Here is a 15780-nt window from a genome sequence, read left to right on the forward strand (position 1 = left end):
TAAACTTCAGGACAACAGGGGCAGCCTATCATGAACAAAACCCTTGCTGCCATGGCAAAAGCAGAGTGACCCATTTGCACACAAGACACAGCGAGTTTGGCTGCACAGGATATTCTTACTGCCACCTCCGAACTCTGAGTCATTTTGGTTTCTCAATTACAATTATGGAAAGCATTTTCTTCATAAACAAATAAAACATGATGGGAGGTGGGATGGTTCTGCCTGATAAGCTAATAATGTTCATGCTGTTGAAGGGTGATTAACTGCCTGCTTGAGTTGATGCCTGTTCCTAGCACACATTACCTTTATTTAGAGCACAAGGGAAAGGAGCCAGGACCAAAACTACACAGGAAACACAAATGGTGAAATCTGCTGGCTTTGCCATTTACAATATGGCACTGAAGGGATTCTCAGTGGCCACTCAAACTGCTGTCACAGGCTTTCACACAGCAATTTTAAAAAGGGCAAAGGAGTTCAGGCAATGTAAAGTCAAACACTTGGGGAAAGAACTGCACCAGATAATGTTTTCTCTTGGAAAGTGTTAAAACAACAACTGCTAAACCAGGCTCTCCTTGCCTTTTTTTTTTTTTTTTTTTTTTTTTTTTTTTATTTTTTGGTAACTTGGAGATTACGTATTCAACTTGAGAAACCTTCATTATACAAGAAAGCCAATTACTAGAACATGTTGTTCCTCTAAGTCATCTAGAGGAACATTTCAGCTTATGCAGTTTGTCCATAATGTGTTTGATGTTTGATTCTTCCATGATCCTATGATGAATGAAGAATTAAGCTGATGTATGACTGGAATTAATCCAGTGTTTTCCACTGGCACAAATTCTGTTTCTATGGGCTGGATACTCTCTGAAAGACATTGAAGCAGCACTTCAAATGCAAAGCTCCTTCAGAACTGTTTTACCATAAGAATCAAAGAAAAAATCAGATATTTCAATTCCCTCCTTATCCAGATCTTGCTTCTCCTTCAAAAGATGCAAAAAATCAAAATTAGTTATAACCAGATGCTGCCCCCACAACTTCTGCCACAAGGAGTGAAAATTAGGAGCAAGAATAACTTGCAGTAAATTACTGTATGTTATAGCACACCTCCAGTTGAATAGATCCACCTTCTCTGTGTTATCATTCCAGGTTAAAACATGTCCAAATAAGGCTTTTGAACAGAAGAAAACTGCATATTATAACTATCTCATCTTTGTAACATCAGTTATTTTTCCCCCTTTTAGAGTTATTGGATTTATTTTGTTTTGACTAAGTGCTTTGAACCTTCAAAAATTTTGGTTCTGAACAAATCCCTTTTAAAGGAAAACTCAGGCTTGTGTCAGAATCTCTTATCTTGAAATAGCTCAGAATAGAGACACACATCAGGCCATGATAAAATGCTTCTGAATTCTGCAATCATTCGTTTTGTGGAACAGAATAAATCAGTATCAAAAATACACCACAAGAGTGTGGTGCTCTTGCAAACACAAATATGACATTAAGGAAGCCTTGTGGAGGTTATCTTGCTCAAGCACAGCTGAAGCAAGAGATTTTGTCTTCTTTTGAGTTTGTTTCCCCTACTTCCCCTACTCTTACCTAATCTTTCCTCTGCAAAATTATGTAATTTTTGGAATGCTTTCAAGGTCATGACAGAACTAAATGGCAGTAACATTTTTTAAGCCAGTGTCCTGACTTCATGCAGCTCTCAGTGCCTGAAAATGGGAGACCACTGTCTAGACCCTGAACACAGAACCAGGAATATGAAAGCACCAGGAGTGTGAAGACAGAAAACATTTCTTCAGCAAACACACTTCCTTTCCCCCTCATCAAGTGCATTTTCCACAGAAAAGCTCCAACAAAGTCAGGCCCTGGTGTTCCTGCTGACACATCTCATCCTCACCACCAGTGTCTGCAGACTTCCTACACACACACAGAAAATTAGCACAGTACAAGATTTGGATTAATGAACACATTTTGCCTTGAGTTTGTTCTACATGTGGTATCTACAGCACATGATTAGCTGCCTGTGAAGCTGAAAGATGCCTTAGATCCTTCCAAAAGATCAAAGCAGTATCATCAACTGGGTGTTCAATTATTAGTGTCAACGATTCATAACAGACCAACCTCATCTTGCTTTTGCTGGAGGGTAAGATTTCTGTAAAGCCATGGATAGCTGAATTAAATTATAAATCACTTCAACAAGAAGCCTTTCCTTGTTATTAGTGTGGTAAATAAGGGCATCTGGATGCACATCAATCACACCTGAAACTGAATCAGACAATTACTGAAAAGTAAGTGTATAATTACCTTCTGAAATAGCCTCCTATTGAGAATGTAGAAGACTTGCTTTAAGTAACAGAATCAAAGACACTCAGCACTGCATTCCAAAACCTGTCCTCCCCTACTCTGAGAGCAAAAACATCTGCGAGAGTATTTGCAATAATATTTTACAATCTTTCCATAACACATTTCTTAACATACTAACTTGTAAAGTATATATTCCATTCAGGTACAAAGAGGCTCAATCCTTGAGCCCTTGCAGTCCTGTGTGCAACGCTGAGGTTATTAATGAGGGTACAGGATGAGCTAAAATTTGGCGTTTACTTCCAAGGTGCTGCAATTACACTGGATAGCATCACCTTGTACTGCTAAGGATTAATATCAGTGCAATATGTTATGCAAACAGACATCAACACCTCAGAACATCAGGTAACACATCAGGTCAAATTACCACTTAAAAAAACACATGAGGCTTAAGGGAGCTTAAGATCAATATCACAGGAGCAAACACTGACTTCAGACACCTGGACTGACGTGCTCAGCAGTGGGTGAGTCCCTGCAGACTCTGTTCAGCTCCATGGAGGTTATGAAGATTAATAAATACTCATTTTAAGAACTGGGTTATTGATGTGCCCTGCAGGGTACACAGAGACCACAAACAGCAACTTGGCATCAATGTAAAAAGAGAGAATATAGTCCTGTGCTCAATCATTCACTTATCCCAAAATATGCAAACTTTCTTCCCTTCCCTTTAGGATAAATAACTGCTACTTTTGGAAATAGGATAATCTACATTTTTAAAGTAATACAGAATGGAAAAGAAGTTAATTTCTGATGGCTCCACAGAAAGTATGCATCACTTCCTACTGCTGAATGGACACCTCAGAATCAAGCTTGTTCCCTAAGAATCTTCACCAAGAGAATTCAAAGCATTTTCAGTGTCTGTTATAGTAATGATTTCTTCATAACTAACTCAGTGAGGATGACCACAGTGCAACCCACCCAGAAAATCCAGGTCAGCCAAGGCATGACTACTGAGCCTAAATTGTGGTGCCCTGTGAAGGAATTGTTGTGCCCTGTGCCAGCCTGTTGTTTACACCACACAGGGCACATCTTGTGTGAAATACCTCACTGGAACTGAGCCCTGACATCAAATTCAACAGTGACATTAATGCTGTCAGTGCTACAACAGCTCCCTCTCCCAGGGCACAGGTGTTATCTGAGTATGGAACTGCAAAAGGAACCACCCAGACACTTAAAGTAATTGGTTTAATGGCAGCTGCTTGGTGTTTCTGCCCAACCTGTTCTTTTGGGGTGAAACAGCCAAAGTTTGAGCAGTTTGTCCCTTCTGAAGCTGACTGCACCCTCCTACACCCCATTGCCAGCTGCTCCTGGGCAAGGGGGGGTGGAAGGTTCCCTCCTGCACAGCCTTGAGCAGAGCTGCCTCGAGCAAACGAGCAGGGACAGAACCCTGTGAGCAGGGACAGCATCACATCCTCCTCCCTCCATGGCTATTCACTGGATCTTGCTTCTGGACATGGATGGAAAGGAACTTTTTAGCTACAGGTTAACATGCACCCTAAAATCCACATCCACACTCAAGATGATCCCAAAACTCTAGTAAAATGGAGATTTATTTTTCTTTTGACAGTACAGAAAGAATTACATAACAAACATAAAAATCTTCCTTCATCCAAGGATCTCAAAATACTCCGCAAGCAGTCTGACCCTTTACAAGACTGTCAAGTAGAGGCTTCTTTCCATTTTGTGAATTCTCACTTTGATAAGGAATCCACTACTCCCTGCACCTCCTTCTAGTCAGGACTAAAATGTTTATAAAGTCATATCTCCTAAAGCAGAATTAGATTAGGAAAATGATATAAAGCAACTGCTTGGATGAGCAATTCAGTGAATGGTGTTCACTAAGCAGAAAATACAATTAATCCTGAAATCCTTTTCCTTTCTCAGTGTGGAAAAAATAGTTTTTCCATTACTGTAACTCACAGGAAAAAGCAGCTAGAAGCACTTTGGATGGTCATCTCCACACACATCACCAGATGTATGGCATTCCACAAGCGACACTGTACAGTCAACAGCTGCCCTAAGAAGTCAGTGGTGACATTTTCAAAGGGTGTTACTTGCACACTTCTCTGAGCTCTTGGAGCTCCATAAATCTGATTTTCTGGTTTATTTCTACAGCAGCTCCCATCTGAGCATCAGAAACACAAACAAAACCAACACAACCATAACCTCAGGCAGGGAGAAAGTTCAATGATACCTTTGTCACAGAACACAAATCAATACTCTGAAGGTCACTAAGGAAACCTCTGCCAGAGCCAAGATGAAAACTCAGACCAACATTTTTATCCAGAACACTTTCCCCCCTTGAAACATATTCCAGTCTCATCTAGACTGAAAGTTTAAATCTAATTTTGAATATTACAATTCTAATTTCCCTCACAATGTATGTTCTGTTTTCACCTCTTCAGTACTATTTTAACCAATTGGTTTTATATGTTTTAATAAGGCCATAAGCATGGTTGGTTCTACCTAGTTTTAAATCTTGTTCTCTTCTCTCATTGCATTGTTCAATTAAAAAAAAATCACAATTAAGTAATATCTAAAAGAAATCAATCAAATAGTAAGAAAACAGTAAGCTAAGGTTTATTTTCCCAGATGAAATATTGCCTTGCTTCCTGAAATAGTACTGCTGGCACACTTTGTATTTTGATGACAAAAATAATTTTACTAGCAAAGTATTTTAAATTGCAAAGGGAACCAGATGAACTAACCTACCATGAAAGAATAATTAATTATTTAATTGCTGGTTCTTACTAACTTGCACTGCTTACAGCAGCTGCTTATTTAGCTGATTCAAGGGTTCCTTTGCAGCCCATTTCAGGTTCACTGCAGATAATGCCCAGTTACACTGCAAATCCTTCTATCCTGACACATTTTGCCCTAACGTGCAATTCAAGGTATCAATGCAATCTCTTCAAGCAGTCTCATTCCCTGCATGCTGAGATACATGCAAGGCATGCTCCAAAAACCTGGATCTTTAAAGGGAAAGGTTTACAGGGTTTTTTAAAGAAGGACACGATCTCAGTATTATGTATAAACTAAAACTGGAAGTCTGTTCATTTGATGGCAAAACAGAATTTATGATAAATTCAGAAAGTCCATAAAACCTTAGGAAAGGCAGAGTCTCACAGGAAATGAAAAACCAGTAATAAATGGGTTGTGCAAAACTGAGATCTGAGAGTGTCATGTCTTAACACCAGATGTGTCAATGTCAAAGGAGGACAATATTTACCCACAGCTTTCACAGATGTCACCATTTTGAAGGAATGAATCTTCCTCACTGTTCTCTGAAGCCAAAAAAGGACAGCTCACTATGATGAGAAATAAAACTGATAGTGGCTTAAGAGCAACATCTTTACAGTATCTAAACCACAGCCTTATTATAGTCACAATATCCATAATTCTGAGATACCCTGTCACAATTCACTCTCTGTGGATGACATACAGAGAGCAAGATAAAGCAGAAAGTACGGAGAAGGGTGTCAGTCCTGCAAATTGTCCTGGATGGACACAGCACAAAGTCCAGGGGACAGACGTCACCCGGAGGTGAACAGCTGCCTGTTCAAACAGAGGGCTTTGCTCACAAACACAGAGGGTGAGGCCACTGCTCTGAGAGCACCAGGTTCTGGGAGATGTGAGGAGAAAGTGGCTGAACATCGAGTTTCCATCCTTGGAGGTATTCAATGCCAACACAAACCCATGGAACCCTCTGGCTGGAAATGCTTTGTGCAGGGGTTCAACAGGGTAATATCCTTCCAGCCTCAGATATTCTGTCATCCTTCAGTATTCCATTCAAACACAGTTTCTTTGATCAAAATAGAACCACCAACTGCCCTAATCTCAGTAAGACTCAAAGATAAAAAAAAACTTTGTGCCCACAGATCTCAGGGAAAGTTCAGGGCTCTTTTGGACTTTGCAGGTGATTAAACACTTGGGGAAATATTCTCAAAACCTTCATCAAGATTATGCATAAATCCTGAAGGCATGTGCAGCCATATAGAATCCTTATGTTTCGTATTTAGGAATAAGGAAGGGATTTTTCTGCTTGTGAGCTAGAATTCTTATACCTCTGTGAACACACCATTGATTATGTGTCTGGATGGTATCTTAGGGATGCCTCAAGGCTGTTTCAAATCCACTCTCCTGCTATAGACAGGACACAGAGAAATCAGCTGTGACTGAGGGATGCCCTCCACACCAGACACTCTGCACATCTCCACAGGTGCAGCAGCTCTGTATAACCAGGTAGAGCACCAGCTCCATCTTGAAATTTCTATTTAAGAGCCCCAGAGGTTCACCAGCAAGAAATCATTCCTAAAGAAAAAAATATTTTAGTACTTGCAGAATTCTTAGAATCTGCTTAGTTCTAACTCTTGCCAGCCATCCATCAAAAATACAACAGAGCCTACTGCATCTACTTCTGACAAGGTTTGCAAAACAGAAAGGAGTTTTGCAGAGTTTTAAGTAGCTCTGACACTGAATCCACTCTCTGGCATTCCCCAAGTGGCTCAGTTCTGCAAATGAAAAATGGAATACAATGGAATACAAGCCAGACTTTGATCATGTAATTCTTCATTGTTTTCCTATTACAGCTCTCTCTCACAGACAGTTGGGACTGCTGATGTGAACTCAGGGGCAGTTCTGCTGCAGCCAGGCAGTGCTGGGCAGGGTCTCCCCACTGCCAAAAACATCTCAACCTCTGCACAGGGCCCAGCAGACTGCTCTGAGTGTGCTCCATGGTCCAGGCTCATGACAAACACAGCAGGAGTGGGACAGCCACTTTGATCCAGGGAGATGCTGTGAGGGCACATGGTTGGACATTCAGCTGTGGTACCTCCACAGCACCAGGGAATCACAGACTCACTAAAGCTGGAGAAGACCTCCAGGATACTCAAGACCAACCTTTGACCCAACACCACCTCGTCAACTAAACCATAGCACTGCCATGTCCAGTGATTTCTGGAACACCTCCAGGGCTGGTGACTCCAGCACTTCCCTGGGCAGCCCATTCCAATGCTTGACAGCCCTTCCCATGAAGAAATGTTTAGCAGCAAGTACAGAAACTCTCATGTCCACCCAAATTGACAAGAGTCAAGGGCTCCTCAGCCCCTCTTAAGTGTCCCAGACCTCTGCAGAGCTTCACACTCTGGGATGACACTTGTAGGCATCTCCTGAGAGAATCTCAGGATGGTTTGGGTTGGAAGAGACGTTGAGGATCATGTATTTCCATGGGCAGGGACACCTTCCACTAAACCAGGTTGCTCCAAGGCCAGGGATGGGGCAGCCAGAGCATCTCTGGGCATGCCGTGCCAGGGCCTCACCACCCTCAGAGGGAAGAATTTCTTCCTAATATCTGATTTAACCCTACTCTTTCAGTGTGAAGCCATTCCCCTTTGTCCTGTCACTACATATACTGCAAACAGTCTTGCCCTATCATTTCTCTGAGCTCCCTTCAGTTACTGGAAGACCACAATAATATCACCCTGGAGCCTTCTTTTTTCCAGCATGAACAATCCCAGTTCCCCCAGCTGGAGGCAGCTCTGCAGGTGGGGTCTCACCTGAGCGGGGCAGAGGGGCAGAATCGCCCCCTTCCCTGCTGCCCACACGGGGCAATCAGCCCGAGGCATGGGGGGTTCGACACAGGGGGATCAGGGCCGCGGTATGGGAGGGTCAGGGCCAGGAAATGAGGGATTCAGTCCGGGGAATGGGGAGGATCATCCCAGGTTACGGAGGATCAGGGCCGGGGCACGGGGGGATCAGAGCCAGGGAATGGAGGGATCAGGGCCGGGGCACAGGGGTTTCAGCCCAGGGCCACGGGGAGATCAGGGCTGGACCAGGTCCAGCTCCCAGACACCAACACCCCCGAGCACTTCTCCCACGGCTGCTCCAGCCCGGATCGATCCCGGGGGTTGCGGTACAAACACCGGGCCGGGACAGGCTCTGATTTCACCACCGAGCCCCCCATCTCAGAGGCTGTGCGGGGAGGGCAGCAGCATCACGGGCCCGGCACAGAAATCCACACCAGCACGGCTGGCGAGCCCAGCACAGGCTGACGGCAACACAGCCCCAGCTCCCGCCGCCATCTCGGGCCGCCCCCGCCCCGCCCCGCCCGGCTCCATTTCCCAGGATCGGGAGCGGCACCGCCCCGGGAATCGGCAGGGACGGGCCGGGCCGGGCCGGGCCGGCAGCGCCGCAGGTACGGGGGGCCCGGGGCTGGCACGGCGCTCCCGCATCGGGAACAGCGTCCCTCCCTTGGGAACCGTCCCGGCCTTAATCCCCTCCTGCCCCCCAGGGAAGGGCCGGAATTAAAGCGTGAGCGAAAGCGGTGAATAAGGACGGGAATGTGCGGCGATGGTAAAACGCGGACTGGTTTTAATGGGTGTGTTTTGTAGGTCAGTTCCAGCACACGGTGCGAAAGGAAGGAGGATGGAAGAAGGAAACGCTGCCAAGGAAAGAGTCCTCATTACTGGAGGAGGGGGTTATTTTGGCTTCCGGTTAGTGCATTAAATAGTTATTACATACAGGAGTAAATATAAGAGGTTGCTGCTGGGGAGGCAGCAAAATCCATCTGTAAAAGGGAGACCTGTGGGCCTGAGACACCTGATCCAGGTGTTCCCACCTTCTGGTTCACCCGGGGTCTCAGTTTTAAACAACCTCAGTCACTCTGTTTCCAGAGGCTGTAAGTAAAGCTCTTTTCCCCTTTCCAACTGTCCGGCAGCAGCTCCTTGGCAGACATTTATTTACCTGTGTGCTCACCTCTGTAGAGGGGTGGGATCACCATCGTCAGCCCGCTCTGAAGGACAAGCCTACACTTGTTTTCTTTTCACCTGCAAATAGTTACACGTATGCTTAGCTCTGTAGGTTAACAACTTCAGCTGAACTTTCAAGAATATATTATTTTTCACGAACAGTGATGGTTTAGGATTAGGGTTGTTAATAAGGTGCACAAATCAGTGGAATCCATTTTCTCTTGCTGCAGCCCATGTAAAGAAAAAATCCTATTTTGAGCCCTAGACTATAACTGCTCACAGAGGGAGAGAGATCACAGTCAGAACCAGAAAATAAAGTAAATTTCAAGTCAGGGGAAGGAAAAAAATCTCAGGAGATGCCTGTCTGACTTCTGCTTGGCTTTTCCCTCCACTCTCACACCCTTAAAGCACAATAGACATACAAAAATGTAGGAAAGGGGAAGAGAAACACCAGATTTACACTTTGTGTCAATACCTGTGACTTGGAGTAAAATGTAGACATGTGACAAAGCATTCATAGCAGCTTAGAAGCATCTCTCCTGCTCCTCTGTAAATTTCAAACACAATGGCAAAGACCAACCTGTTGTTTTGCCAGAACTGGGATGGCACAAAAGCAGTAAGATAAAACAAGTAACGTTTTTTTTATAAAAAATATTTGGCAATAGTTGCATGTCTGAAAATTGCTGTTGCTGATCTCTTCAGAATTTTCATTTACAGCAGTTCTGTCTCTTTTTTCTTTTTCTCCGAGTATTGATGGAATGTGAGAAATCAGTTTGGTACCTAAACTATCACAGCTGAATCTTCCCTGTAGTGGGGGGCTGAGCATTTAAAAGACTCTCACCAGAAAAATAATCAGCATAAAAACAGTTAATAGTCTTCTCTCCCTTCCAGGTGAGATGTTTCATGCACCATGGTGCCATATCCTAACTCATGGTTTCTGTCATGTTTCAGTTTAGGTTGTGCCATATATCAAAAGGGAGTGGATGTGATCCTCTTTGATGTGGTGAAGCCCCTTCAAACCATGCCAGAGGGAATGAAGTTCATGCAGGGGGATATCTGTTGCCTGTCAGAAGTGGAAGAAGCTCTCAGAGATGTAATCTGCGTGTTCCATATCGCTTCCTATGGAATGTCTGGCAGGGAGCAGCTGAACCGAAAACTTATAGAAGACGTTAACGTGAAAGGAACAGAAAATGTCATCCAGGCCTGCAGGAGCAGGGGAGTGCCCAGCCTGGTTTATACAAGTACCTACAATGTGATATTTGGAGGCCAGATTATAGAAAATGGGGATGAGTCTCTGCCTTACCTACCTCTGCACCTTCACCCTGATCACTACTCCAGAACGAAATCCTTAGCTGAAATGAAGGTGCTGGAGGCAAACGGTGCCGGGCTGGGAAATGGGAGAGGTGTCCTGAGGACCTGTGCTCTGCGGCCAGCAGGGATCTACGGGCCTGGGGAGCAGAGACACCTGCCCAGAATAGTCAGCTACATTGAAAGGGGACTGTTTAAATTTGTCTATGGAGACCCTCTGAGTCTGGTGGAGTTTGTACACGTGGACAACCTGGTCCAGGCTCACGTCCTTGCCTCCGAGGCCCTCAGAGCCAGCAAGCAGCACATTGCTGCAGGCCAGGCCTATTTCATTTCTGATGGCAGGCCTGTCAATAACTTTGAATTTTTCCGACCGCTGGTGGAAGGCTTGGGTTACAAGTTCCCAACCCTGCGCCTTCCCCTCTCCCTTGTCTATTTTTTTGCATTCCTTACTGAAATAGTTCATTTCCTTGTGGGGCACGTTTATAACTTCCAGCCCCTCCTCACTCGCACGGAGGTTTACAAAACTGGTGTCACACACTACTTCAGCATGGAGAAGGCCAGGAAGGAGCTGGGCTATGAGCCCCAGCAGTACAACTTGGATGAAGTGGTGGAGTGGTTTAGAGCCCAGGGATGTGGACCAAAGCCAAGAAATTACACCATGATGCACCTGGTTAGGGATGGAGGACTGCTTGTGCTGCTGATTGCTGTGCTGGTCTCCTGGCTTCCATCTGCAGCGACATTTTCACTCTGAAAGATGAAATGCTGAGGACAGAATTTAGTTGTGTTCTCTGCTTACTCTTGGTTTTGACAGACGGGTAATAAAAGATTTTTTAAAAAATACATACTTGTGTGATTGAGGTAAATAACAGCTTTATCCCCAAGGAATGGAACTGCTGAGTAAAAAGTTGCAATTTTTTATATATTCATTCTCTTCAAAGTGAAATTGATCAGATCACTAACAAGTGAAGCTCAGTATTACTGCAAACAGCATTTTACTCTCAGGTACAACAGCACAATACAGTGAATGAAACAAATGTCCTTAGGCTGACTCTTCCTCCCTGATGGGATTTTACTCCTGATCCCTGCCCTTTATTCCTAAAGAGTTGGTGTTACATGATCCAGAGGAGAATAAATTTATTCTTTGATGACATTCCAAACCCCAGTTCTGCTTCCCAGATTGGATGTATATATGCCTAACCAAGATAAACTGATAAACTTCTAGACAATAAATAAATGAGGTTTTTACATGAATACATTCTGGTGTGCTTTCCTGAGTTAACTCTGAGATCTAATGACACTTCTGGAAAATGTACCATGCTTAATCTAAATTACCACAAAGTGCTTGAAGCACCACAGATTTGTAGATTTTTCTAACAGTAAAATATGCCTGTTTAAAATGAATGAGCCAGCTGAAAGTGCATGCATAAATAAAACCTATGATTTTTCCCAGCATTATTGAATGGTTAAACAAATAATTCATCAAAGACATTTGGTGAGCGATTGCGTTCACGTTCCACGATTTATAAAACACTTTTAGCCTTTAATAATATTTCTTTAACACCTGACACCATCTAAATAGAATTTCAGCTTTGTGATAGGAAGATAAACACTTGGTACAAGGAAACTCATAATTTTGTGGAATTTTAAGATTAGAAGATAAGACTAAAAGTACAGGTCACAGCTGTCCCATGCAATTCCATCTGCCAATTTAATACATAAACTGAGAAACTTCACCTCAAATTTTAAACACAAAGTTGTTTTCCCTTAACTCATCAGCATTGCAGCTTCTGTACCCCTTGATAAAAGCAGAATCCTTCCAGAATTTAAAACTCCTCTTTAAACTTTAGTCTTTCCATTTTAATAGCTGAAGCTACACTGATCTTAAATTAAGAGTAACTTCCAGATACTTCTGTTCAACTCTGCTGCAACCGAAACGGGGAAGTAAAGAATAAGAAGCAGAGCAGTTCCATTGCACTGTTAAAGGATTCTCAGAAAACAAGAGGCCTAAAGAGAGGAACCAAGCTAGAAATCCACAGCCACCCCTGCTTAGATTTTTACAGCTCATGGTGACTAAAGGCAGCATTATTTTTTTACTGTTCCTGATAATTTTACCTTAAAAACAAAACCCAGCCCACGCTATTGATAACTTTTTGTATTTTTATGCTTCAAATCTGACTTTTCTCCCTCATTCCCCTACCAGTAAGTACACCATGAAAGAAACTAAATTTAATACTTAGCTTGAGGGACAGCTCAAGAGAGAACTCACTTTTTTTCCTCTCTCTAATAGCAAATAAGCTGTTTCTGTAGCAGGAGTGTTGCACTCTCTTATAAAGAGCTTATGTGTCTCCAACTGAGCGCTGATGGCACAGGGGCCACTCTCCAGGAGTCATTAATATACAACATCATCTGCAGAAAGAAAAAATCTTCTTTTTAATAAAACAGAAAAAAGACATCCATGACCTCATGAAAGCACTGGGCTGATGCTCTCTTTCCAACAGCTCTGTTTTTTCAAGTGGAAACCACTTTGTTCTTTTCCCCTTTAAGTTCTCTGGCTTTGACACAGTGTTATCAGAAATAGATTACAAAATTCTAATGCCAGCAGAAGACAAAACCAAAACGTAGAAGAAATTGCACAAGCCTGTTGCACAGAAACAGCATTGGTATTTCATGTCAAGTCTTCTAAAAAAAATGGTTTTAACATAGGGAACTGAACTCCTGTGCCCCAGAGGAATTTTCTCTGCTATTTGTAATCTTTCAGCAAAACTCAGCTACTGCTATTTATAATTATCTCAATGGTGGGGTTATGAAAATCATCTATGGAAGGGTCCTTAAGCCAAGAATCCTAAATCCACACTGTCAATACCAGCTGAGGTTCAGGCCCTGGTCAGGTTTGAGGTACGGCAGCAGCAGCAGCTCCTGACAAGACAAAAAAGCCCCACAAAACCCCAAATACCAGAAGTCCTGCAGGAGCTGAGCTCAACACGTGAAGCTTTTCATCTGCCTGGGGTCAAGGCCAGAACTCTGATAACAGAGCAGGAGGAATTGTTTTATCTCAATGGCCCAAGAGTGCTCCAGCACACGGGATTAATGTGGGGACACACCCCGAGCCATCATCAGAGCACTGATTAATTCCCCATCTATTAGCTCCAACTATTAAAAAAACATAAGTGCTGACCACAGCAGAGGTGAAGGATACACTTACTCTTTCCAAAAGGAAAACAGGCAGTCTGTGGCTTAAAAAGATACTTTAAAATTGCTTGAAAATTCCACCCCTGTAAAGACAGTCACAGCTGCTCTATTTGAAGTATTTTACAACAAGAATTCTCTCTCCTTTTTCCTGTTTTTTTATCATTATTCCTCATGCATGAATATCTGGGTAAATTAGGGTAATTAATTCAAGTGTTGTGTCTCTTTTCAAATTTTCATCTTAGCTGTTTTCCTGAAACTGAATTACCAGAAATGCACCTAAAAATTGGAAGAGCAGAATGAAAAAATAGCTCAGATTCAATTTTTCCTAGTCCTCAAAATTACTGAACAATTGATAGGTGCCTCACTATAAAGGATGATGCTGATGTTTAAAGTGAATAGTTTAAGAATGCTTGGTCAGCTACTTCACCTCAGACACAGCATTTCAAGGTACAAATTTGCAAGATATACATGAAAATTTATACTTCTCATGTGCATTTAAATATATTTATTTTAGATGCTTAATCAAACCAGATTTTTCTAAGTCCTTCTCCTAAGGGACCCAACCAAAATGTCCCTTTGTTTCTATTTATTACTGATTTCCACATACTTTCCAAAGTGCAGTGTTGTATTAAATAATTCACTATGTGCTCTTCAGAGAAAAGGGTCCTGAAGGCCGATAATTTACACATATTGTAAAGAATCTGGGGATTAAACTAATTCAGGAGTACAGAAGTGTTGGGGGAACTACTGCTTTACTTTAGTCAATCTTTTCTTTAGTCAATTCTCGTTTTTGCTGGAGTAACAGCTAAAAATGTAGACTAGCATTGAATTCAACTGCTTTTAATTTAATTTAAATTCTTTTAAAACTAACAGCTGAGCATGTTTATAAATGCTGTTATAGATCAGAAGATAAATTCATCTCTGAACTGTAATTTTCATTATATTTAACTTCTATTTCTCATGCTATAAAGGGAATTTCAGTCTGGAACAAAGCCAGCTAGTTGGACTGCAGTTAAAAATGCTGACACATGACTGTAACAGATCTCAACCACTGCACTTCAGCTTCCACACCACATTCAGATTTTTCCAGCTGGTCTGGAGAATTCAAACATAATGGCTGGTACACAGCTCACATCTTCTCCAAGGTTAAAGAAATGCAAAACTAACAAAATGCTTTCAACAGAGAAATATATAGATCTGTTGGGGCAGCAAAAAGTGGCAATACAGGCAACACCTAAATGTAGTAATTTTTTGGACTCCAGAACTCATGCATATCAAGACTCACTAAGGTGATAAAGACTCTTTGTTAATGACCTTCCTTAAGAATTAGGCTGCAGACACCTCATATGGATTCATGTTCAATAAGCATGTAATTCGGATCAAAAGATGAGAAAAAATCTGTTCCCAAGACTCCCAACAATTAAAAAAATCACCACATAAAGACAGTCCACCCACCCAGCAGCAGTTTTCCCAGCAATCTCACAGGCAGAACGTGTTCTGATAAATATTTTTTGTAAACATCAATATTACTGTCCTTCCAAATTACCACAGATTTAATCTTTGCCTTGCTCAGATGTTATTGTTCAAGCTCATACAAATGTGACTCTCACTAGAGCTGGAGTTTGTATCTGCCTCTCACTGAAAAAGGTTGGTTTGGAGTCACAAGTTAAACTCGATCTTTGACCTTTTCCTTCTGCCTCGTGTGTTTGGAGCCACAGGAAGTGCCATGATAACCATGTCTACTGAAACAATCTCTAAGTCAGTTCATCTTAAAAACACAGAAATGCCCTTCTTCCAACCTCTAGCAGAGCACACCATACCACACCAGCAGATCACTGCTCAGTAAGAACTCACTGCTTCAAATGACTGGCAAAAGTAATGAAATTCAACAAAACAATGCTTAAACAAAGAAGCACCTGGCATCATTCACATCAACATGAGATATCAACAATTTTTTATTAAAATAAGTTATTTCAATGATTTAAAAGAATATAACAATTTAACAATTGTTAACTTCAAAAATGTATAAATGTTTTCCCTCCTGGATTAAAAAAATTTGCACACACATTCAAACCTACTTTCATACTCAAACAGCTGCAAATGTGATAAAGTTGCCTCAGAGCCTGCCCCAAGGAAGAACTGAGAGGTGAGGTCTTGCAGATAAAACACAGAGTGCAAA

General features: G+C 42.3%; 1 protein-coding gene across 1 annotated transcript; it reads left to right on the forward strand.

Moving 5' to 3' along the window:
• Positions 1–8491: 8491 nt before the first annotated feature.
• Positions 8492–11265, forward strand: SDR42E1 (short chain dehydrogenase/reductase family 42E, member 1). Its single transcript, XM_054269453.1, has 3 exons — positions 8492–8551; positions 8748–8849; positions 10056–11265. The coding sequence occupies exons 2-3, from the start codon at positions 8782–8784 to the stop codon at positions 11161–11163; spliced, it is 1176 nt and encodes a 391-aa protein (XP_054125428.1). The 5' UTR covers positions 8492–8551; positions 8748–8781; the 3' UTR covers positions 11164–11265.
• Positions 11266–15780: the final 4515 nt, after the last annotated feature.

This window comes from Melozone crissalis, unplaced genomic scaffold (assembly GCF_028551555.1).
Source record: "Melozone crissalis strain CALT ecotype California unplaced genomic scaffold, PUWL_Pcris_2 ptg000007l_1, whole genome shotgun sequence".
NCBI lineage: Eukaryota > Metazoa > Chordata > Aves > Passeriformes > Passerellidae > Melozone > Melozone crissalis.